This window comes from Sceloporus occidentalis, unplaced genomic scaffold (genome assembly GCF_023333645.1).
Source record: "Sceloporus occidentalis isolate IW3139 unplaced genomic scaffold, rSceOcc1.0.p SCAF_2, whole genome shotgun sequence".
Classification (NCBI taxonomy): Eukaryota; Metazoa; Chordata; class Lepidosauria; order Squamata; family Phrynosomatidae; genus Sceloporus; species Sceloporus occidentalis.
In genome coordinates this window covers 55826922-55851857 of record NW_028316982.1, presented here as the reverse complement: position 1 = coordinate 55851857, position 24936 = coordinate 55826922, and the positions used below count along the sequence as shown (strand labels likewise).

At 38.9% G+C, this 24936-nt stretch overlaps 1 protein-coding gene across 1 annotated transcript in view; it reads right to left on the bottom strand.

Moving 5' to 3' along the window:
• The window catches only part of LOC149318355 (phosphatidylinositol 3,4,5-trisphosphate 5-phosphatase 1-like), a 77148-nt gene extending 53012 nt beyond the window's left edge, over positions 1–24136 (bottom strand). Inside the window, exons 1-4 of the mRNA XM_089508321.1 lie at positions 24060–24136; positions 22165–22228; positions 6252–6402; positions 367–529 (exon numbers count right to left, since the gene is read on the bottom strand). Coding sequence (XP_089364447.1) covers positions 367–529; positions 6252–6402; positions 22165–22228; positions 24060–24136 — 455 coding nt within the window. The remainder of the gene's footprint in view (positions 1–366; positions 530–6251; positions 6403–22164; positions 22229–24059) is intronic.
• Between the last annotated feature and the right edge of the window lie 800 nt (positions 24137–24936).

Sequence of the window (24936 nt, the reverse complement as noted above, 5' to 3'; positions counted from 1 at the left end):
CTCCTAACCCTTTCCTGAGAGAACCCCCACCTAGCACATATATTTGCTATCTGCAAGATAATCTTGTGCCACACCCTTGTTATCAGGTGGGACAGATACTCTGATTTCTGTGTTTGCAATACAATTGCTAGGATGGCAGGGATTCTGTTTATTTCCAATATGCATAGAAAATAAACTTTCACAAGGTGCAGCACATGATAGGAACAGATATACTTAATACAAGTTTATCTTCTAAGCAACTTTATATGATCTGTCCAGGGGAGGGGGGGGGCTTATTCAAAATAGTAAGTAATAAGGTAAAGCAGCTCTCTAGATTTTTGTATTACTTTTTCCATTTTCTGAGATACGCGAATTGCTTGTGCTCACCTGCAAGTATCTTGTTGCTGCAATCGCTGGAGTAATATCTCAGAAAGGGATGGTTTCTGGACCATGTGGACATAATCATCTGGGCCAAGATCTTCTACTGCTTCACTTATTGGAAGTGGCACGGAAATACGTGGCGGTAATACAGGTGGTATAGACACAGAATCTGTCAGAAAGGGGGAAAGACCATGATCTGGTAGCTAACCAGGTATTTTTCTACACATTTTTAATGACTTTAATGAGTTCTGTGTTTTTCAGTGGAGTGTTATTCTTAGCAGAGGTTATATATAGTCTGTATTCTGTGCAAGATCTCTGTGTTGTTTTGGTTAGGATTTTTTACTAGGACCGAAGAGACTCAGGTTCTAATCTGCCTTGCTCAGTTACTATCCCTCAGCATAAATCTCTCATATGGTTCTTGAGTAATAAAAAAGGAGTGGAGGATCTATGCATCCCACTTTGAACACTTTGGAGGAAGGGTGGGAGAGGGAATAAAATAGTGTTTTATTTTTCACCACATTTATATATCTGTCATTGCACACTTTCTGGTGCTGATAGGAGGAATTACACTCTTAAACACTATCATCAGTGATAAACGTCCAAGATGCACAGCCAGAGCTAACTTGACTTTTAGTAGGTTTCAGTTAATTTGAAAGAAGTGGTTTGGAGATACTCAGAAAAAAAATCCTTGAAAGTATATAAAATATATAAATTGAATGGCAGGATAGCATTTTAGTTACTGATGTCCTTGCTAAAGACAAATTGCCAGTTATAGAAACCATAGTATGAAAACACTGTAGAAAGAAATATGATCATCTTAGCTATGTAATGTTAAAATTAAAACATTTCCCATCACTTACTTTTGATTGAATCTACAATAGTTCCTTAGTCTGGAACTGCCACGCTTTGGTTTACATATTTTACAGAGAATCCCAATGCTGCATTTCAGTATTTTTTGTGTGTATTCCTTCCATCGTTATTCAGATCTGGGGCCCTTTCACATGACACAACCATAACTTTTAAGTTTGCAGATTTACAGATAAAGGAAAAGCTATAGTATTTATCATTCTCAACCAGTAACTACTAGTACTTCAGGCTACAAACCTAAGGATTTTATAGGCTGCATCCACAGCAGTCAAAATGGAATAGTGCTATAACTGTTTAATGTGAAATGGCTCCTGATTTATAGTTATATATTTATCCACTCAGAAAGCAACAACAGGCCAACTTAGATAGTATGGTCTGGTAAAGCACTACTAAAGTTTCTCAGGACTGCTGTGCCTTTAAGTAGAAGTCTCCCTTTGTGCTTCTGTGCTTGTAATTGCTTACTAAACTGTCCCTTAAGTAATAAGTTCCTGTTAACTGCTCCCTGCCTCCTGATGGTGATGGATGGTAATGACAGCTTTCATCTCAGCTAGCTGCAGAAAACTAATGAACAGGAATGCTAGATGCTGTTATAGAAACAACCCTAGTAATAGTCAAGGAGTTGGGTTTTTTAAATTAAGACAGTTTAAAGTTATCATCCTGCAATTTTGATGCACATCTGATGGACTCATAAGGAATATAACACAGGTGAAATAAGCAAGACACAATGGAATAGTAAATCACACTGAAACAAATGGGATAAAACATGCCCATGGTTTTTAAGACGATACTCATAATAACAATGAAATCTATCCTTTCTTTAGCTAAGATTTAGCTCTTAATGAGTAGGAAAGTTCAGAGGTTATGCTGCACAAAAACAAGAAAATGTAAAGAATAACATTTACTGGATCTTTTGTTACTGTGTGCCTTCAAGTCTTTTCCAACTTATGGTGACCGTAAGGCTTATGGTGACCCTAAAGATTTACCATGATAGGTTCTATCATGAGGTTTCCTTGTCAAGATTTATTCAGAGGAGGTTTGCCATTGCCTTCCCCTGGGGCTGAGAGTGTATGACCTGCCCAAGGTTACCCAGTGAGTTTCATGGCTGAGCTGGGATTTGAACCTTGGTCTCCAGAGTCATAGTCTACCACCCAAACCACTATGCCATGCTGCCTCTGTTAGATTGTTAAAAAAAATAAGAACGCTTTGAGAAATGATACCACTAAGTAACAGGCAGAAAGAAACAACAGGGAGACAGTACAGAGAGCAGAGAGGCAGAGCAAAGGATGATGAAGACAGCAAAGATGATAGTGTGGAGGTGAGATATGATGCTTCGGTACAAGGAAGAGAGTTCCAGAGTGTATGAACAACCATAAAGGAGGCCCTCTCTCATGTTCTCAGCAAACATGTCTGTGAATATGGGGAGATCTTTGGATAGGTGAATCCAATGCTTTTTATGGGTCTCTGAGCTGTGAGAGTGATGCCAAAATCAATATGTAGGAAATAAACAACAGATCCAACAAAAGAAAACTCTGTTCAGGGGCAAAGGTGGGATTGTCACCAGGGGTTCACGGACCAAGCAGAAGCGGAGCCATACATCCAACAACTAAGTGCTGCTTGATTGTTCAAATTATGAGCTGCTGTTGATTGCTGTTAAAGAAGATTTTAAAAAATCTACTTCACAATCTTAAAATCTTCTGATGGAAAGAATAGTAACATTAGCTGGGTACTCATTCGATAATACAGGTTGAGTATCCCTTATTCAAAATTCCAAAAGCCAAAATATTCCAAAATCCAAAATAATCCACATGGGGGGCTGAGATAGTGACACCTTTGCTTTCTGGTTGTTCAGTATCCACAAACATTGTTTCATGGACAAAATTATTAAAAATATTATGTATAAAATTACCTTTAGGGAATAAATAAAAAAATAAAAGTGTGTAAGATGTAAAACATAAATGAATTTCACATTTAGACTTGGGTTCCATCACTAAGATATCTCATTATGTATATGCAAATATTCCAAAATCTGAAAAAATCTGAAATCCAAAACACTTCTGGTCCCAAGCCTTTCAGATAAGGGAGACTCAATAAGTAGGTCGGGGGGAGGGGGAATTAATGCAAAGAGTTGTAATTAAAAATAAAACAGGAAATAGGTTAAATGTAAGGGGAAAAAACAGAGATTGGTTGTAGTTATTTTTGAATTCTAAAAAGAAGATATCTGAGGGTACCTATATCACCTATAAAGCCCTACATGGCTTGGGCCTGAGTTACTTGAGGGAACGCCTCTCCCCACACAATCCGCCTCGCACTCTCAGAACAACAGGGAAGCTCTTACTCAAGTACCCCAGGGTGAGATTAGCAGCAACTCACCAAAGAGCATTCACAGCGACAGCTCCTATGTATTGGAATAAACTCCCAGAAGTGATCCGACTTAGTTCTACCTTGGAAGCCTTTAAGAAGGCACTGAAAACTCATCTCTTCTGGATAGTATACCCTCCTGACTCTTTATAAAGAAATTATTTCCTAACAGAGATTTCCCTCAAGATGTTTAACTATGACCGATAGAGTTTATGACTGTTTATAAGCTGTTTTTATTTTTATTTTTACTGGAATTGTATTAGTAATTGTAATTATATTATGGTATGATTATATTATGATATGATGTGATACATGTATATTTAACTGAACCTGTGAACCGCTTTGATCTTGTTGGAAAAACGGTATATAAATAAAGTTTTTATTTATTATTATTTACAAGGCCAGGAGGACGCTGAGTGCCAGAGTACCCCATATTTCTTGAATGACTTAGGGTTACATCCAATTGCTAGTCCCATGACTGGCGCTGAATCAAAATTTATGTAGATCCTATTGGTTTATTTCATCTACTGTAATTGGGGTTAGCATTTGTAGAGATATAAAATTGCCAGAAATTTTGAAGCCACGGAGGAAAACCGCTAACTTCTTTCTAGGGATTCGTTTTTGGACGAAAGGAGAACAAGTGGAAATTTTCAGAAACACTGAAAAAAATGGAGATTATGCCCCTTTACAGACTATAAACCATGTTGTTACTTTTAGGAATATAAAATGTTATTTTCAGGAACACAAAAATGTATATCATTTGATTTCACACAAAATTGTTATGTATGGTGCATTACAGGAACAGTTTATTTGGACAATTATTACAAATTAAGTTTACTTGTTTACATTTTTTTTGTTACAGTGGAGCTACACAGCAGGGTGCAGCTACTGAGGAGGGTGGGTGAGGATTTTACACCCCTAAGAATTCTACCACCCCATGAAACTTTCCTTCAGTTTCCAAATTTCTAGCTTGTACTCTCTTAAAATCTCAGAAAAGGAGCAGGCAGATTTATCAAGGGAATGAGAGCACAGCTTATCTAAGAGACAGTTTTTAATTTCTCACTCACTGCAATGCTATAAATTTGGAACTGAATGGAAATTTCACGGGGAGGGAAGAATTCTTATGGAGTGCAATGCCCTCAATCCCCCTTCCATAGCTACGCCTCTGGTACATTGTCTTGAACTGTAAGGAACATCTGAACTATAAGGAACCTCTTTGGTTTATAAGGAGCAGGGTATAAAAAAGAAGAAGATGCAACTATCAATATTAATAATAAAAAGGAATATTAGTTTGTTTCCCCTAGTTTGCTATAATGTCAAGCAGGCATGACACATTCATTCAGATGAATACTACTGAGAATTGTAATGAAAAGTCTTCTTCCTACACAAAAGTCTTCTTACATATTCGTGGAAATAATCTTGAAGGATATATAAGTGATAACCTTTTTGAAAACATTATGTCCATCATTCTAAAAGAAAATGGTCAGTGTTCTGTATAAGCAAACAAAGTAACCTTTCCTGGACCAACCCCCCTCAAACCAGTCAGAAATATCATTCACTTGAACGTGATGCCAGTTGTGAGCAGAATGCAACTGATGCCCAGTGAAGTAGGTTGGGGAATGGGTTATGATAGTGGCAATAGTGTCACAATTGTGACTAAATAGCGAACGTGAATATGGAAAGCTGTGGATAATTAAATCTAGGTAACTGTTCCATATTCACAAAGACTACTTAGTCATGATTGTGATTCTGTTGCCACAATTATAACTTTCCCCCAACCTGCTTTACCAGCTGCCTGGGAAGAAGGAGGTCAATTTTGCCAATGATCAGAACATGGATGAATGACATTTCAGTAGGATTTGAGGGCCCAGACCAGGAGAGATTACTTACTTAATTATAAACTAAATAGCTGGTGCAGAATACTGGCCAATATTCCACTATCCAGTGTTTTGCAATTGTTCCAGAGGAAAAAAAGTTTGGGGGAAAATGGGAACTATGTGGCGTTACAAACCACCGCTTTGCGGTGGTCTCCCGGCGCTGGTGTTTGCTCCGCGAGGGAGCCGCCACAGCCAAACCACGCGGCACCCTTACGGAGCAAAAAAGAAGCTCCAAAATGGAGCTTCTTCTGGTGGTGCGCTAATGACGCCGTGAGGCGCCAATGGCGCACTCGCGATGTCAATAGTGCCGCGCAACGTGCGGACGCACAGCGTCCGTTGCATCAAGATGGCGGCAGCCGTGTGGAACGGCCACCGCCATTTGTTATGGACAGAGTCCATAACAGGAGTAGGGGAGTTTTTAAACTGGGACGTCCTGAGGACGTCCCAAGTGGCAGTTTGTAACCCGCCTATGTGGTTTTCCTGAAAATTCCCTCTCGCTCCATCTCTAAATAGTTGGATTTAGGCATAAGTACTTACTACTCTATAGGTGAGATGTAACTTTCAGGCTGGTCACCATACATCACTTGGTGGATCTACATTATGCAGGCCTGGGCTTAGACAATGTGAACAACAGTCTTTCCAAAATGGTATGAAGGAGGAAATGCTAAGTATCTACATTTTATTTTTCAATTGTTTCTGGTCAGGTTCAGAAAAACTTTGATTTCCAGGCACTAGTAACCTAAGGACTGATTAGAAACAGCAGATTCTTCTGTGTTTTGAATTTCTTACCGATATCCTCTTCAAGCTCATCTGTTGCCTCCTCCTCTTCCCGTGGAACTGGATATTTAAGGCTCCGGACTAGCCCCATATTTTCTTTCTTGTAAAACTCAATCAGTTCATCCAGGTTGTTGAAGTACTGCACTGGAACACCCTCAGATGCCTGAAAACACCATACAAAGTACTGAAATTAAATGTGGCTGTAGATAATGTCCAAATATGGAACATTCATGTAGGCAACAATATGAGAAAACTCAGCAGACAGTCCATTTTTTCATCATTATTGGTAAGATGCTGATATTACTTTTGGGCTATGTACTCTACCACAACTTAAGCCTATGTGTGTATACTTATTCACTTAGTATGTCTGCTTAAGTTACTGTTGTAATTACACATTTTCACTCTGGCATATAGAAAGAACCTGCCTTCAGTCACAGAGAACAAAGTCATGGCTGAAATCCACTTTTGTGAGAGTAAATCCTATTGAATGCAAAGGGACCAGTACTCCTATGGGTCAAAAACAAAAACATAGAAAAACCTGCAAAATTTTAACTTCCTCAAAGGAATACATACATTTTCCTTCACACTTGCCCACGCTTTAAAGGAGAAAAAGGAGATCTTTCTCCCGTGGAGGCAGCCTGGATGGAGAGAAACTCAAGTACCATATTGACCCATGTATAAGTCGACCCAGGTTTTTTGGGTCAATTTTTTGACCTAAATTTCTCGACTTATACATCAGCATATATGGTACTTCTAATATGAACTGCTCCAGTTATCGTAGTTATGATTAAATTACTAACAATTTCCTCATGTTCCCTCCCTGCACTATTTCATTTATTTAAACTAACAGAAAAAATGACCAGAGATAAAGATAGCTGACACATATGAAAACAAGTTCTTAATTTCATCAATTTCAAACCAATAGTCTTTAATCCTCATAAATATACATCACAGGAATAAAACATAAATTTGGACTCATACATCTCCAGCTTTGCTTTTATTCTATTCAGTTTATTTAATTATGTAAAGATGAGATCCCAGAGATCCCATCTGTATGAAACCTAAGAATGATTTTACTTCTGATTTGTAGAAACAGAGTATCTGTTTTCATATGTGGAAAGAGCTCATATTTCTTCTGACATTTCCAGTGCATAATCATTACTCCAATTCTAGTTTCCACCCTTTTGCATTTAAATTATTCCTCGACAATAATAGATAAACTTTTGATAACATTTCCTTCGAGGATTTTAACTGAACAATATTTTCTCAAAGGAGTTCTGTTCTTATATATCTTATATTATCTCATAAGATGAAGAACAATAAAAAGTTAGAAATACTGAAAAAAATAAATAAAGGACTGTTCCCCAAACTCTCAAGTACTGGTTAATGATAACTTAAGGGATAACTTACAATTATAACTTAAGGGATGACTTCACCTCTTCCGAAATGCAGCTCTGTAACTTTTTAGTCACTTGCATAACTTTTTTTGGGGAAAGAAGTGGCCTTGCTAAATAGTGGAGGAAGAATGTCATATGGTTCAAATGAGAGTTTGTGCTGCATCTCATATTGACTTATGCTTTGTGATGGGTGCAGAGATAACAACACAATGCACAGGAGTGTCCTTTGTACCACAGACCATAGAATCACAGACTTTGGAGGGGTCTCCTGGGGATTCTCCAGCTAAAGTACCCCCAGCAGGTAGCTATCCAGCCTCTGTTTGAAAATGTCTAGAGAAGATGACCCTACCACCTCTCTAGGCATTTGTCTAGGTGCCATTATTAAACAGCTCTTACCACCAAGAGTTTCATGCTAATGTTCAATTGAAATCTACCCTCCTGTAACTTAAAACCATTAGGTTTGGTTCTATGCTCTAGGGCAGCAGAGAACAAAACAGCCCCCTTCTCCCTGTGGCAGCCCTTGAGATACTTAAGGAGTGCAATCATGTCACCCCTCAGTCATCTCTTTACCAAGTTGAACAATCCCAACTTCTTCAGCTTTTCCTCATATATACTGAACTATAAGTCGACCTCATGTATAAGTTGAGGTCAGGTTTTGGGGCCAAAATTATAGATTTTGCCATAACCCATGGATAGGTCAAGGATAAAACTTGGAGGCTCCTTCAGTGTGCGTATGTGTGCGTATGGCAAGAGAGACTCTCACTGAAGCTTTTTGCTTCATCGTTTCAGCTTTCATTTCAGCCAAACATCAATATCAATCAATCACCCAGAACTCTTTCTGCTTGGCTTCAGAAAGAAATAAACTCCTCTCCAAATGGCATGAAAAAGCTCCTGTCTCATTTCCATAGTGACCTGTAAATAAGTTGACCTGAGATTTTGGGGTCAATTTTTGGGCACAATTTTTTAAGACTTATAGATGAGTATATATGGTGTATTCTTGATCTTCTCTGAGCCTGCTCCAACTTGACTTTATCCTTAAAATGAAGTGTCCAGAACTTAATGCAGTACTCCAGATGAGGTCTGGCCAGCGCAGAATATTGTGGGACTATTACAGTAGTTTGTAGCATTAAGATTTTTTCAGAGGTAACCAAAAGTAACTATTGTAGTTACAGTTTAGAAACAGGAAAGTAAGTACAGTATTTGATTCCAAAATGTAACCATGTCAGAGAGTGATTACATTCTTTGGACCTTGGAAATTTCAGTGCAACAAATTACTGTAAATGTAACTTGTAATAGTCTCTGTCCTGAAGCCTACTCTCTTTCTATTACTTGTCAAATACTTTTTTATTCTCACAGGATAATAAACCTGCATATTTTTGCAACCTTAAACTATTGTCCAAACTATTGTTTAAAGTGATGTTAACATGACTTTAATGTTCTGATTTTCTTGGTGCTGGATGTTTTTGTCACTGATGGTTTAAAGTGTTTGTTACACTAAATTTAATGTGTCTACTGTGCTGCTCTTTTGTTCTGATTTTATGTGTTTGTATTTTACTATACATTGCCATGAAAACAATTTGCTTCAGGGTAACTAATGAAATAAATAATTATACAATATCACCACCACCACTTCATGAAAGAAGAAAGGACTCTGCTATTACTACTTCTCTGGAAGGAAGTGACACTCCTCCTCCTCTGGGAGGAAGCTCTTTTGGAGGAAGGGAATTTTGGATTAAACCCATGGCTTTAATAATGGATCTTTTAAAACTAGCAAAATTTTAAAAACACATGATAATGTTCCTGTTCTAGAACTACCTCTCTTGACTTCATGTCCTCCAGATGTTTTGGACTGCAACTCCCATAGTGTTCAGTTAGCATTAGGATGGTGAAAGCTGTAATCCAATGCATCTGGAGGACAACAGATGAGGGAAAATGTTCTTCTATATCCTCTGTATCAGCCACTCCCAGCATAACTGCCTTGAAGAGCTGTCCTTCTTGTATGCTTTGACTGTGACAGAAAACAATAAAACACTCATAACATTTTGTGCACACAGACCCAGTAAAAGTAATTTAAAGGTCTGCTAATATCAAATTTAAAAACAGGTCCACAATGAATCTTCGGGGCAGTATGACAAAACCCAGCCAGAGATTATTATTTTTAAAAGTTAGTAATACATACTGATCTGGGTTTCTTTTTCTTTCTAAAATGGGGAACAGAAATGGAAACAAGCAATGCAAGCAGAAGTGAGAAATGTATAACCACAAAAAAGCAAGTTAGATGCTCCAGGACAGTTACTATCTTTAGTAGTTTTTTTTTTTTAAACAGTGCCATAAGAGAATGCCGTCTTGTTAACTGCATGACCACGGTAGAAACATTAGTCCAAATAAGTTAATTACACTAGCTAAATTTGTAGAATAGTGTAGAAATTAGAATCATAGAATCATAGAGTTGGAAGAGACCACAAGGGCCATCCAGTCCAACCCCCTGCCATGCAGGAACTCTCAATCAAAGCATCCCCGACAGATGGCCATCCAGCCTCTGTTTAAAGACCTCTAAGGAAGGAGATTCCACTACACTCCGAAGATAACACAGTTACTTCAGTCTAACCAAGGTGGTTCCAATAGTAGACATTCAGACTCCCCATTTGACAGCCCCTGTAGGACTATAAACTTTATTATTGTTTCTTAATCTAAAAACTGTTTGAAGCCTTTCACAAACTGGTTTCTATCAGATGTGCTGCCTTTCCTTCCTTCCTTCACTCCCAACTTCCCTAATCACAATTTCCATTGGTCTGCTAATATTGAGTGATGGGAACTGTAGTCCAGTGCATCTGAAGGATGCTGTGCTGGGGCAGGTTGATCAATCATTTTGATGTAAGGGATCCAGGAATAGAACCACTGATCACTATCTTTTTTTAAAAAAAGAAAAAGTTTCCAGCATCAGTATACCACCTTAGTACATCTTGCACTGCTCTGGATGAAAGACAAAAGGATTTCCCAGTGGATAGCTCAGTTGCTATTGATATAATTGATCTGGGTTGGCTCTGTGGGGTGACAGTAGGAGGCAGTATGCTGATCACGCTCACCTCTACTTCACATTGTCGCTGGACCCTGCTGGGGCAGTGCAGATAATGGACTAGTGCCTGGAGGCTGTAATCAGTTGGATAAAGGCTAATAAATTTGCATCAAGATAAGATAAAGACTCTGTAGACTGGGCTTCTTGGGTCTGGGAAGCAGGCAAGCAACTTGTCTTGGATGGTGGTGTTACTTCTCCTGAAAGAGCAAGTAAATAGTTTGGGAGTATCTTTAGAGCCATCACTGTCACAGAATGCCCAAATGGACTCTGTGGCTTAAAGTGCATGGCTCTTGCTTCAACTGGTCCACCAGCTATGGTCCTTGCTGGGTTGGGATAACCTGGCCACAGCATTTCATGCACTGGTAAACCCTTCAATTGCTGCATGCATTGTATTGCCCTTTAAGGTAACTTCGAAGCAGTAATCAGCACAAAATGTAGCGGCTAGATTGCTAACTGGAATAATGCACAGTGGTTCTTTTCAAGGTGTGCACCTCCCTGTACATGCCAGTCTGAGGGACTAGAACTGCTGGAAGGGCTCTTCTCTGTGGCAGTTTTCAGACAGGGGAAAAAACTGGGAGTAAAAGGCATAATCCTGGCATAATTGTGTAAATTTACAGCGCTTTATAAATAAAGAATAATAATAATAATAATAATAATAATAATAATAATAATAATAATAATTGCATAACTGTGCTACAGATTTTCAGATAACACCATGCTCATCCAGGACTTTTCCTGTGAAGAACCAGGGATCCTCTGGCAACAAACCATTCACTGGGAAGTCCTGTGAATGGCTTCTCAATAGTGCAAATGAAGTGCAATTGCGAGAGTGCGAATGTTAATTGTGCTTCATTTGCACTATCAGGGAAGCAACCAGGGACATTTCCCCAGACTGCATTTCAGTGGAGGCAATCCGCTCTCACTTCCAGAATCAGTTTTGCAGTGGATTTCTGTCTTCTGTTGAGATATGGGGCACAATTTTGTTTACACTGGATTTAAAAAATGTGGTTAAGTAATATATTTTATTTTAATGTATTTTATTCCATGTGGGACAGAAACATGATTTGCTGATATGCGCAGTAGCAGCGAAATGGCACATGCGTGAAATAATCAATTCCAATGTACTAATGATTCATTCATGGATGTATGAAAAATGCGATCTTGATATTATGTGGCATTTGTGTCACAATCACGCAATTGCATGACTGTGTAAATAATGAGTGCTATAGCACTACTGTTGTGTTTGCTTTCACTATTACGATTATTGCTGAATTGGCCCTGGTGTGATAATCTCCTGTGTCTCACCATATATTGTATGGCTACAAGGGAGAGGGCTTTCTCAGCTCTGGCACTCTTGTTGTGGAATGCCTTCCCCTTGTACGCCTGATTGGAGCTGGCATGGGCTTCATTTCAGCACAAAGTTAAAACATGGCTTTTCATTAAAGCCTTTGGATCCTTCTGATTTCATCCAGAGTGATATACCTGTATAGTTGTAAACTGTTTAAAACAGTTTTCAAAAGTTTTCAAAAGTTTGAAACTTTTGAAACTGAATTATTTAATATGTTTTTAGAATATTTACATTTCTTGCACATCTAACAAGCAACAGATTTGTGCCTGAACTGCACCATCTGAGGTCAAACTAGACTTTAAAGCAATGCACATTTTCTACAATTAACTCATTTCCCCTTCCACAGCAAGATTTCTTCAGTAATCAGACTTGCAAATTAAGCCTGTCTTTAGTTACTAATGAGGAATCATGAAACAAAGCACACTGAATGCATGATATGTAAGTGAAGAAAATCACATGCTATGATAAATAGATGTCTTTCATTATTATTATTATTATTATTATTAAACTTTATTTCTATAGCGCTGTAATTATACACAGCGCTGTACAAAGTCGGTAAAATTAGGAGTAAATAAAAGCCTGCCCAAGGCGTACATTCTAAGATAATAACAGTTGAAAGAGGAATAGATAAAATTACCATATAGAAAGGGAAAAAAAACAGATTAAAAACATCAAATATCAAACAAATCACATCACATCAAATATTGTCAGACAGCCAGATAACAATCACAAATTCCCTGAGAACGCTTCCCTAAACAATATGGTTTTCAGCTCAGCTTTAAAGCTGGTTAGGGAAGTGATGAGCTGTGCATGCAGAGGAAGAAGGTTCCAGGAATGAGGGGCAGCTAGAGAGAAGGGACGGATCTGGGACGGGGCAGAGAAGATCCTGGGTTGAGAGAGTACCTGATGCGGAAAGGAAGAGGGAGCCAGTGAAGGAAAGACAACAGAGGGGAGACATGATCATAACGGCGAGCGAGTGAAATAATGCGTGCAGCTGAATGCTGAACAGAAATTAATGGGTGGAGGTGAGAGAGAGGAAGCCCTGCCAGGAGGAGGTTACAGTAGTCTAATCGTGAGACCACTAGGGCATGGACCAGTGTCTTTGCGGTAGAAGCTGAGAGATATGGACGGATTTTGGCGATATTATAGAGAAAAAATCTACAGACTTTGGCTGTAGTCTGGATCTGTGGGATAAATGACAAAGAGGAGTCAAAGATAAAACCGAGACTGCGGGCTTCCTGGACCGGCTGGATAGAGATGTTATTGACGGAAATAGAAAAGGAGTAGTGAAGGGTGGGCTTAGGAGGGAAAACAAGAAGCTCAGTCTTGGACATATTGAGCTTTAGACGCCGATGGTGCATCCAGTGGGAGACAGCTGTTAAACAGGATGACACTTGCTGCTCTAGCTCTGGTGAAAGATTAGGGGTGGAAAGGTACAGTTGGGTATCATCGGCGTAAAGATGGTAAGAGAAACCAAAAGAACTGATAAGTTTGCCAAGGGAGAGTGTGTATAAAGAGAACAGAAGGGGACCCAAAACAGAGCCCTGAGGAACTCCAACAGATAAGGGGACAGAAGACGAGGTCTGACCACCCGAGACCACTGAAAAAGATCGATCTGACAAGTAAGATGTGAACCAATTGAGAACAAGGCCCGAGAAACCAAGGTCAGAGAGTACATCTATTAGGAGACAGTGGTCCACGGTGTCGAAGGCCGCAGACAGATCGAGTAGGACAAGGATAGAATAAAGGCCATTCGCCTTGGCCCACAAAAGATCATTTGAGATCTTAGTAAGGGCCGTCTCTGTGGAGTGCCGTGGGCGAAAACCAGACTGGAAGGGATCCAGAATGGAGTTGGTTTCAAGAAACTCAAGACAGCGTGAATAGACGACTCGTTCCAACACCTTGGAGAGAAAAGGAAGAAGAGAGATTGGACCACTTTATGGAGAACCTCTCCCATAAATAAAAAATAAAATAAAAAATCTACAATCTAATCTAACCCTGAAAAATGGAAGGTGGAATTGGGGCAGTATCAAATTTATTATATTGCAAAATCTTTTCTCTTATCCTTACAGAGGATTTGATTACACATATATGTATGCCAACTACTCAGACTGACCTCTCTTCAAGAAGAACTGCAAATTGAGAACTGAGGATTTTGAACTAGATAAGATTAGTTTATGGCACAGTATTAGTCAGGGCCCTTGTTGAAGACAATTTTAAAAAAAATAATTAACTTGGAATACTTTACAAATGCAGTAAATCTAAACATGCTTATCCAAATAATTAGAACTAATGCCAATGCATCCTTTTGTGTACGGGTCACAGTTTAAGAAACAAATCCTAGGACAGTGGTGGGAGATTCTGCAACACAGCAACCATCACATCCAAAGCTGGACCACATAGGATGGTCCAGAAATGATGAGTGTCTGTTTTCTTCCATTTTATTTTTCTTCTTGTTTCATCTTTTTATCTTCCCTCTCATGGATCACAATGGGAGGAAAACAATTATGCCAGCTACAAGTGCCTGTTTCAGGGAGTTTAGAGGGAACATGGAAATTTGTGAACCTCCTGACCAACAGCCTCTCCTAATGTGCTGCATTTTGGCCTCCACCATTAAGGGAATAGAACTGGTGGAATCCAATGGTGAATCTTTCAATTGCAATGGGGGAGCTGGGAAGAGGACCTCTGATGGCTCACAAATGTCAGTTCTCTGCCAGCAAAGCAGCATTTGTGAAATATCCAATAACTGCTCTCTTCTTTAGCATACTTTAAGAATTCACCAAAATTCACTGTACTGTATGTTTTCAATCTCCTGAAGAATTTAGAACAAGTATCAAAGAAATAAACCATGGCATTTTAAACAGACTTTATAACTTTGTTCTATCCAAACCCCATAAACTTAACATTATGCTAAGCAGTTCGAAAAGTGTATCACAGTAATGTGACCTTAGATGGGACTTGCTGCTAAGAAAAAGAGCTGTTTCCCAAAATACAAACCAACCATACGTTTAGACTATTTTTAATTTAAATCTGCAGTGGAAAGGAAAGTAGAACGAGGATGACAGGGGGAGTGTGATCTGTCCTGGAGAAGCTGACAGCAAACTGTGCTCATTACTTGTATTCAGATTTCAATGTTCCTGAAATGCAATGTGTGGAAGTCTGATGTTCTTGTCATACAAAGAAAGCCAATTTTTACAAAACAACCCATGAAGTAAACCTCTTTCTGGAGTCTGGACTGCACCACTGTAGTGGTATAAATGGCAATAGAAAACTACCTTTCTAAAGGGAAAAAGGTAATATTAGAAACCTTCCTGACAGCTAGTTGCTTTTTTTTTTTAAACGTAGAGTTGATACTTTCAGAGACTGTTGTACCTCCTCCATCTGACAATTTGTTGGTTTTTTTTATTTCAAGGATTTATATCCCACCTTTCTCCCGTAACGGGATCCAATGAGAAGGCCAACCTAAACACAACATTTAATTCCATTACAAAGGAGCATTGGGGCAGGGAGAGATTCATTGGGAAACACCCCGCCATCCTTGAGCATTAGAAATCTTTAGGGAGGTTACCACATTGTTACCACTAGTGATGGAACTGAAGTGGAATTACAACTCTGTCTAGTGAGTCGGTGATCTTTATTAACGTCTCTTCAAAAAAAAAAAACCTGTCTGTTATTAACAGTTTTTCCTATGTCCCTCTATTGCTGTTTCCATTTTCAGAATCTTTTTTTTAATCTGAAAAATTGTTTGACATTTGGGACTTCCAAGGAGGAGCTTCTTGATAGCTAGATGTAGCCATTGTTTGTTGTTTGCATGTCATTCATATGTTAGGGGGAATCATCCACAAAGATATTTGCTTTTAAAATGCAAGACTGGTGTATTAGCTTTCTAAATAACATCTGCTTGTACATGAAAATCTGCAAGTTGCCCTGGGTTACCTGCCTGAATCCCTCCTGTGACTAGAACCTAAAATTTGAAACTAAATTCTTTAAAATACTTCTGTGTGCCTAAGCAGTGTCTATACATGTCTGCTCAGAAATAAGCCCACTGCTCTCAAACAGATTTACTCTCAGGGATGTGTATGTTGGATTGTAACCTAAAATAGTTGTACGAATATATTGAATAACAGAGAAATCAATGTGTAGAGGGTTTTTTTAAAAAAATGTACCACCATATGTATTACAATAAATGCACAGTGCATTTACAGTACTTTGGGAGGAATTAATTAATTATAACGCTTACAATACTTCCTCTTGTAACAACTTTTGGTATAAAGGCAAGTACCACCACCCTTTGCATTCCTTTGCATAATCTTGTTGTTTGAAAAGCAGTTTTAATTCACACTGTTCATCTTAGCTCCTTAATGCTAGAAAAGTAACAGTCATGAAAAGGTTTCCATGCAGTAAAATAACTATAATTCAATTTGTTAAAAGTACCTTCCACTCAGTTACACAATCAAAATCCTGGGGTTAGTATGCCAAGATGATTTGGATCATTCAGTCATTCTAGGTTTTCTTTGGCTGGATGGCTCAAGGTCGCTTACAATGTTAAACACACACACACACACACACACACACACAGACACACACAAAACCTACCATTACAAACAAGAACAACTACCAACAAATGAAAAAACACACAGATAAAACAAAGAGCCAGCAATGAAACATAGACAACTAAAAGGATTTGTAGTATCATTAAAAAGTTATATATACATATCTTCTGATTTATTTTACTGCAGATTAAAGATTCCAAGGTAAAGGAAATCTTTGACTATTTCTATGTCTTCATTGCCTAAATTAAAGTAACGCAAATAATCTGGGGTCATTGTTTTTGTTTTCTTAATGTTCAACTGTAAACCTGCGTTTGCACTTTCTTCTTTGATTTTCTTCAGTAGTTGTTCCAAGGTTTTGCTGTTTTCTGTGAATAGTATAGTGTCACCTGCGTATCTTAAATTGTTGGTGTTCTTTCCACCAATTTTCACACTTCCTTCCTAGGAGTCTAATCCAGTTTTGCACACGATATGTTCAGCATACAAGTTAAACAAATAGGGTGATAAAATGTAGGCTTGTGTGATCCTCTGCCAATTGGAAACCACTCCATATACTGTCTCTCCATATACAGGTACTGTCCCTCCACATACTGGCCTAACAGTGGTCTCCCATGCTGAGTACAAGTTATGCATTAGGATAATCAAATTTTGTGATACACCCATTAAAAAAAAACAATCACAGTTTTTCATGATCTACACAGTCAAAGGCTTTGCTATAATCTATAAAGTACAGACTGCTTTTCTTCTGAAGTTCCTTGGTCCAATGGAAATTCCATTATCCAACCTATGTTTGCAAAATGATCCCTAGTACCTCTTCATCTTCTGAGCCTGGCTTGATCTCTGACGTTTCTCATGCCACATATGGTAAAAGTATTTGTTGTAGAATTTTGAGCCTCACTTTGCTTGTTGGGGAGATTAGTGCAGTGTTCTGGTGATTACTGCAGTCCTTGGTGTCCCCTTTGGAATGTGTATTGAGTATTTCCAATCTGTGAGCCACTGTTTTGTTATTCATATTTGTTGACAGATTTTAGGAGAATTCTGTCTCTGTTGCTTGGAACAGCTCTATTAGTATGCCATCTGTTCCTGGTGATTTATTTCTCCCAAGTGCTCTGAGTGCAGCTTCCGCATCACTTTCTAAAATTGTGGGTTCATCTTCAAATGGTTCCTCCTTGAATGAATCTGTCATCCTTTCTTCTCTTTTATATAGTTCTTCAGTGTGCTTTTTCCATCAGATTTGTATTTCTTCTTGATCATGCAGTGTGTTCCCCTGCTGGTCATAGATCACCCCCTTCATTGGTTTAAACTTTCCTTTGATCTTGTTCTACCTTTTCTGTGGTGGTCTTTTATTTCCCTGCATCGATTGCTACAGTAGTTCTCTTTGTCCTGTGCTCAAGTTACTGAACAGTTGTGTTCAGGATTCTGACCCTGTTTCTGTCATCTCTTACTTTTGCTTCTCTTTTCCCTTAAATGCTTGAAGAGTTTCATCTGCACCTACTTTGTCTAAGCTTTATAATAAAATGAGCATATACATCCAGAGGAGATCAACCAAAATGGTGAAAAGTCTGGAAACCATGCCCTTAGAGAGCTGGTTGTGTTTGGCCTGAAGAAGAGAAGATTAAGGGGTGACATATTTAAATATTTCAAATGATGTCATATTGAGGATGGAGCAAGTTTGTTTTCTGCTGCTCCAGAGAGTAGGACAAGAAGCAATGGATTCAAACTACAGGAAAAGAGATTCTACCTTAACATTAGGAAGAATTTCCTGATGGTAAGAGCTGTTTGACAGTGGAACACTGTGCTCCAGACAGTCGTGGGGTCGGTCTTTGGAAATTTTTAAACAGAGGCTCAGGGACATAGCCAGGATTTTAGGAAGGGGGAGGGTCCAGGCTAAGTGCCACCATTATATTGGGGCTTGGGTGCGGTGGTGAAGCAGCATGCACCATTCATTTTTCTAACGGAAGGGGGGGTCCGGACCCCAAGAACCCCCCCCCCCTTGGCTATGTCCCTGAGAGGCTGGATGGCCATCTGTCTGGGGTGCTTTGATTGGCAGGGAGTTGAACTAGATGGCCCTTGTGGTCTCTCCCAACTCTATGATTCTGTGATAATTAAACTAGTATGTGTAAGTTATTCTTCTTTATTGCACTGAAATCTACTTCTAACTGAACTCATACTATATGTCTTATCTGTTTGATTTCTTTAGGGAATCCAGGAGGCAAAATAGAGGACCAGAGGTTTAGTCTGCCACATTTGTGTTAAGTTAACTCATCTATACAAGTGTACCTATGTTACCAGCCAGCTACAGTTTTGTAATGGCTATTATTAAGGTAATTATTACTCTTTTTTTCTATTTTCTGAATTTCAGTTCCAGCCAATTCCATGAACTGCAAACCTCTATCAACTCACCCATTCAAGCAAGTATACAATATTTGACGATTGAAGTAACACAACAGCTTGCTTTTGTCTATGAAGAACTATGCCATAATAACATTATTTTAAAGATCTACAAGACTCTTTGGGTTTGTTTGTTTTTTTGCTGCAACAAGCACAAAGTGAACCCCCTAAAAATCATATTTATCTACTCTTAGCAACACTTCAGCAAACTGATAGATTCTACTATGATAAGAATACATAAGTAAGCAGTTTGAGCTTCATCTGGTGAGCAATGAGTCACGCATTGCTGGGGCTGCTTTTGAACTACGCACTAGTGTGTGTCATCAGTTTCCTGTTACACAGACTCCTGGCCTCAGAGGTGGAGCAGGAAAAAAGTGACCAGATGCTCAAAGCTGTCATGGTTTGTGAACAGCTAGAGATAATCCTGGAATCCTGTAGTCAATTAAGTGCTGAAGGAATGCTAAGTCTGAGCCCTCCAAGCCCCCCTTTGCTAGGAATGCTGTAGATACAATTTGAGAGACTGTGATAGATCAACCAAGTACATGTGAATAATGCTTGATAGCTACTGTATTTAAATAAATTAATAAGCCAATCATATCCCAGTTTTAGGTCCAATGGGGCAAGAAGACAGATGCACTTAGGTTTGCCAAGTGTTCCTTATTTGATGAGTTGTACCTTATTTGGAATTACTTCCTGTATTTGTCAAGTTCACATGTATTCATTCATTCATTCATCTCCCTTTTGGTATGAATGTGTAATTTTAAAAAAAAGATTGGCCAGCTTCTATTATCAATACAATAAATATAATCAATACGATGTAATCAGTACAGGATGGCAAAGTAAGGCCAGGGCCAGTCCTACCATTAGACAGAGTCTGGACACAGATCCAAGTGCTATGAAAGGGAAGCAAGCTTAAAGGAGCCCTGGTGGCGTAGTGGTTAAATGTTGGTACTGCAGCCACTCACGGTCACAAGGTTGTGAGTTCGATCCTGCAGAGCTCCAGGGTCCACTCAGCCTTCTATCCTTTCATAGGTTGGTAAAATGAGGACCCAACTAGTTGGGGGTAATTGGCTTACGCATTGTAAACCACCAAATACATCTGAGGAAGTAGACTGAAGCTCATGCTGCCAACTTCTTTCTTTCAGTTAGTCTCAAAGGTGTTACAATAATAATTATTAATAATAATTTTTTTATATTTCCCCGCCTCTCCCTGCGGATTGAGGTGGAGTTACTGTCTGATAAAAACATACAAATACAGCCCAGTCAATAAAATCCAATGCATTACATCATCTCAGCAATAATATTATCAAATAAAACTAATTTATCACAGTACAACAGTTTTATAACAGTAGAATTACACAGAATCATCATTAAGGATTAAAGGATGGATCCTAAATAGGGTCAGATGGATAGGCCCTCTGAAAGAGCTCCATCTTGACTGCCTTCTTAAAAGCATCCAAGATGGTAATAAGACAGATCTCTTCCGGCAGGCCATTCCACAATTTAGGGGTAGTGGCAGTAAAAGTTCTTTGGGAAGTCATAGTCAATCTAGTCATTTGTGTTTCCAATAGATTCTTCCCAGATGTCCTGAAAGTGCGGGGCGGATTGTGTAGGGAGAGGAGTTCCCTCAAGTAACTCGGGCCCAAACCATATAGGGCTTTAAAGGTAATAACCAACACCTTGTACTGTGCCCGGAAGCTGATCGGCAGCCAGTGAAATGATTGTAATACAGGTGTTATGTGGTCAGACATGGAAGTACCAGTGACCAGTCTGGCTGCCCTATTTTGGACCAATTGAAGCTTCTGAACTTGGCACAAGGGTAGACCCATGTAGAGCGCGTTACAGAAATCAATACGAGAGGTTACCAGTGCATGTACCATTGCTTCAAGGTTCTTTTGGTCCAGGTAGGAGCGCAGCTGGCATATCAACCGAAGTTGTAGATCTTTGTAAAGCATTTAGGGAGTGCTAGTTTACTGTTTTTTCAATGTTTTTAATTGTACTGTTTTTTAATGCCGTGAAGCCGCTCTGAGTCCCAGTCCTGGGAAAAGAGCGGGATATAAATAACTAAATAAATAAGCGGAATAGAAATGTACTTGCTATTGCTATAATTTGTTACTGTTGTTATTTTTATTGCTACAGAGAGAGGGGGGAGCTTGTGGGATTTTTAGCCTCACGTACCAAATAATTTGGCTGGATTCAGGTGCTACAAAACTTGGCTTGGGCAGAGGGAAGGCACAACTTGCTGCTCCACTTTAAGCAATAAAAAGTTTTGGGGGCTAGCCCTGGGTATGAATTGGTCAGGGAGCTGGATGGCTCCTGGGCATAGATCTGTTCTTTCCTTCTCCATATAAGATGTAAGAGTTCATCACATCTAACTGGCTTCTATATCATTGGGTAAGTGAATCCACTCTGTGTTTTAATATTAATTTAGAGGAGCTATCTATGGTTCTGAACCTACTTGGAGGGTAGGGTTTAGCACCTTGAATAGCTCCTTTAAAGTTAAGAGTAATACCAAAACAGAGTGGCAACACCCATTAGGTGAGAAATGCATCTTGGATCTACATGTTATACATGTCTACAATACGCACAGGAAATAACCTTCTCTAATTCTGTAGATAGTTTTGCATACAAATGTATGCAATTTGTGGCATTTTAAATTAGTAAATCTAGCATTTGAAATTAGTAAACTTAGTCTTAAAAAGCATTTCTACTCAAAAAAAGGGGGGATGCAGCAGTTTCTTCATTTCTCGCAATTTCCTCATTTCTCAAAGTTTCCAATTTCTTACTGGAAATATTAAACATTTCTCCTTGTAGGGAAAGGGGTGTGTTTTTAATTTTTTCTGTCCCCCCGCCCCTGCCCCTGCATTTCAGTTTTCTGTGCACCCCTTTAGTTAATCTACTGATTTCAGGAAGATACTTTTCCTTCACCAGACTTGCAGAAAGAGTCAACTGCTAATCCAGTGAGGTTTTGTGTATAAAAAGGGCCAACTAGTTGTTCAGACTATGCAGCAAAATATCTTGGTCTGTCTCTCAGCAGAATATAAACTGTGACAATATTGTCATGTATTTTGCTGATATCCTGTTCTGTTTTTCATGGTGTCTTTATGTAAGCTGTCAAAAGGTAAAAGTAGAGTTCAATATGCAACATTCATCTGGGGCTTACCTGGATGACTAGCTTATTTTCTTTATTAGGTAGGATCCTGTAGGTATAAACACAGTTCTGATACCTGGAAAACATCAGCGAGAGTGGTTAGAACAGTTAAGAAATTTTCCCTCTACAGAAACACAACATACATCTCAGAAACACTTAGATGTCGTCAACCATATATATGCTTGTGGTAAAAGCAAGAACAGCGTGTACAGTATTGGTTGTCCTGGCTTCTCATCTCAGAAAGTGCCTGACTCAGCTCTCAGGGTCTGTGCTTTCAGTTTTCAGTTCTGTATTGCCAGCACCTCTCTGCCCACATGTTTTTCTAATTTATAGCCATCTTGTTATTCTCAGTGATCTTGTTGGCTTTGTATCCCCTGTGGGGCTTCTCTAATGCAATGCCATCTCCTGCACTTCATCAAAATAGAAACTTTATTTACATTTCCCAAAATTAGAGCCTTGATATTTTATTTCTTTTTCTCATTCCTGGCTCATGGGGTTGTAGTAATAAACTTGAAAATGTCATGTCACAAATGATATCATCAAGAAGATGGTTAAAAGATTCCCAAATTTATTATGTTTTCATATTTTTATTATTCAGTTCCATCTTGTGACTTCAAAGGGCTGTTTCTGAGTTTTAAATTTAAATAGAGCCAATGCAATGACACAGATCCCAACATACTAGAAATATTGGTTCTAAGGATGTAATTCAGCTTTCCGTGACATGGTGCTTTCCAGATATTTTAAATTAAAATTCCCTTTATTTTAGAGATTGGACATACTAGTAGCCAGGCTGATGGGATTTAGTAACCTGAATCCTGTTGTTAGTGTCAACTAATCTTATTGTTAATCTCCACTAGACTAGATGCACTGAATCAGTAAGATTTTCCTGTCTGTTTACTCACTAGTCAAGAAGTGATTCATTGGATCCATTTTAGATGGAACTAACCAATATGATTCAAGCCATAGTCCGAAACATCTAGCAAGCATCAATTGTGGGAAGGCTGGACTAACTGAATATTATGAACTATATGGTGGCACCACTGTTGAGTTTCTTTCTTGTACTGGTAACATCTAGAGTTACACAATGCTGATGTCATCCTACTGAATGTTTCCCGACTGCCACAGATGGCAGCTAGTGACCTGAACTGGAGCCAGGGAAAACATTTAACTAGATGTTAGCAATAGAAGAGAAAAAGAGACAAGGAGTCATAGTGATGGCTCAGTCTCTCTTTCTTCTAACATTTAATCTGATGCTTAAGCAAACATTTTCTTGATATTTCCATTAAATGCCAACTGAGACAGAAATTGTTCCAGGAGCCATCAAGATTTAGCCCCCACCATCTGTTTTTAGGATAAGAGCTACATCTTGCAGTATATGAAATTATAAAAAGAAAGTGCCTATGATCATGAGCACTGTCCTTTTCTCCATGACTAAGGGCACACCAGTTGCAAAGTCTCATATTTTGTTCCTGTTCTTTCTGATTTTATAGTGGTTTAAAATAAACTGACATGGGGACCTGGTATAAAAAGTCTCTGAATGTACCGAGAGCTGACAGAAAATATTCTTGGATAAACAAAACATGTATGGCTCTCCAAAATAAAACTGGAAAGAACAGGAACAAAATCTGGGACTTTCTGGTCTTTAGTTGTCCACATGTTTAGGTACAATTGTGAAATCTGTCAGCAGAACTATGAATTAAGGCACACAACTCCACAGAAAAATATGCCATTGAAATGGATAGGCCTAAAAAGAGACAACAACAGTTTCCAAGGTGGCAGTTTTTCCATAAAATTGCATGTACAAAATTATGTGGAGGAACTTGACAGTTTGAACTGAATTTCTTATAACAATGTAGCAGGATTCCAAGAAACATAGAATAGCTCCCTGTGGCTGTTTTGGGATGAACATCTCTCTTCCTTTATCATCTTCACCTTCATCATTTTCACCATCAATCATCATCACCATCATCATTGTCATCGCCATCATCGTTGCTGACTATCAGGCCTGCCAGGTTTCCAGGAAGTCTCATCAGATTTGGAGTCTCATGAGACTTTGTGTGAGATCTCAGCCCAAAATCCTGTGCTGAAGTTTTGTGATGGTCCTGCCATCATGAGACTTTGGAGATTATCACACAGGAGAAAAGGGGGAAGAAAAAGGCAAAATCCCAGGATAATTGTGTGAGCGCGTGTCAGATTTTTAGACAACATCATGCTCAATCAGGCATTATCTTGGGAAGAGCCAGGAATTAAAAGGGAACAAACTATTCATGAGATATCCTGTGGATACCCTTTTCAATACCACGATTGAAGCATGATTGGCAGGTTGTGAAAGCTAATTGCACTTCAGTTACAGTATTGGTGAAGAAGCACTGGCTGGGGATCTTACAAAGTCAAAATGGCTGTGGGCAGCAGACAGGGACATATATAAAAGTGAAAGGGAACCAACTGGGAGAACATTCACTGAAGTGGTTGCAGTTGTGGGCTGCAGCCAGGGACATTTAATTTTTACAGGGAACCAGTCAGGGATTGCTCATTTCTGAAGTGGTTTCCAGGGACATTTAACATTTAAAGGGCTGCAGAAAACAGCCTGGGAAATTCAAAATTTAAACGCATGTGCACAATAACCAATTCCCAAATAATATCAATTCATTCTCTGGTATGTGCAAAAACCAATCGCAGGATTTTTGTGCTTTCACGTGAGAGCGCTACAGTGTGAAATATTGTGCACTATAGTGCTGTTCCCTTTTCTTTTCACTAGCGCGATTACTTCTGAATTGGTCCTGG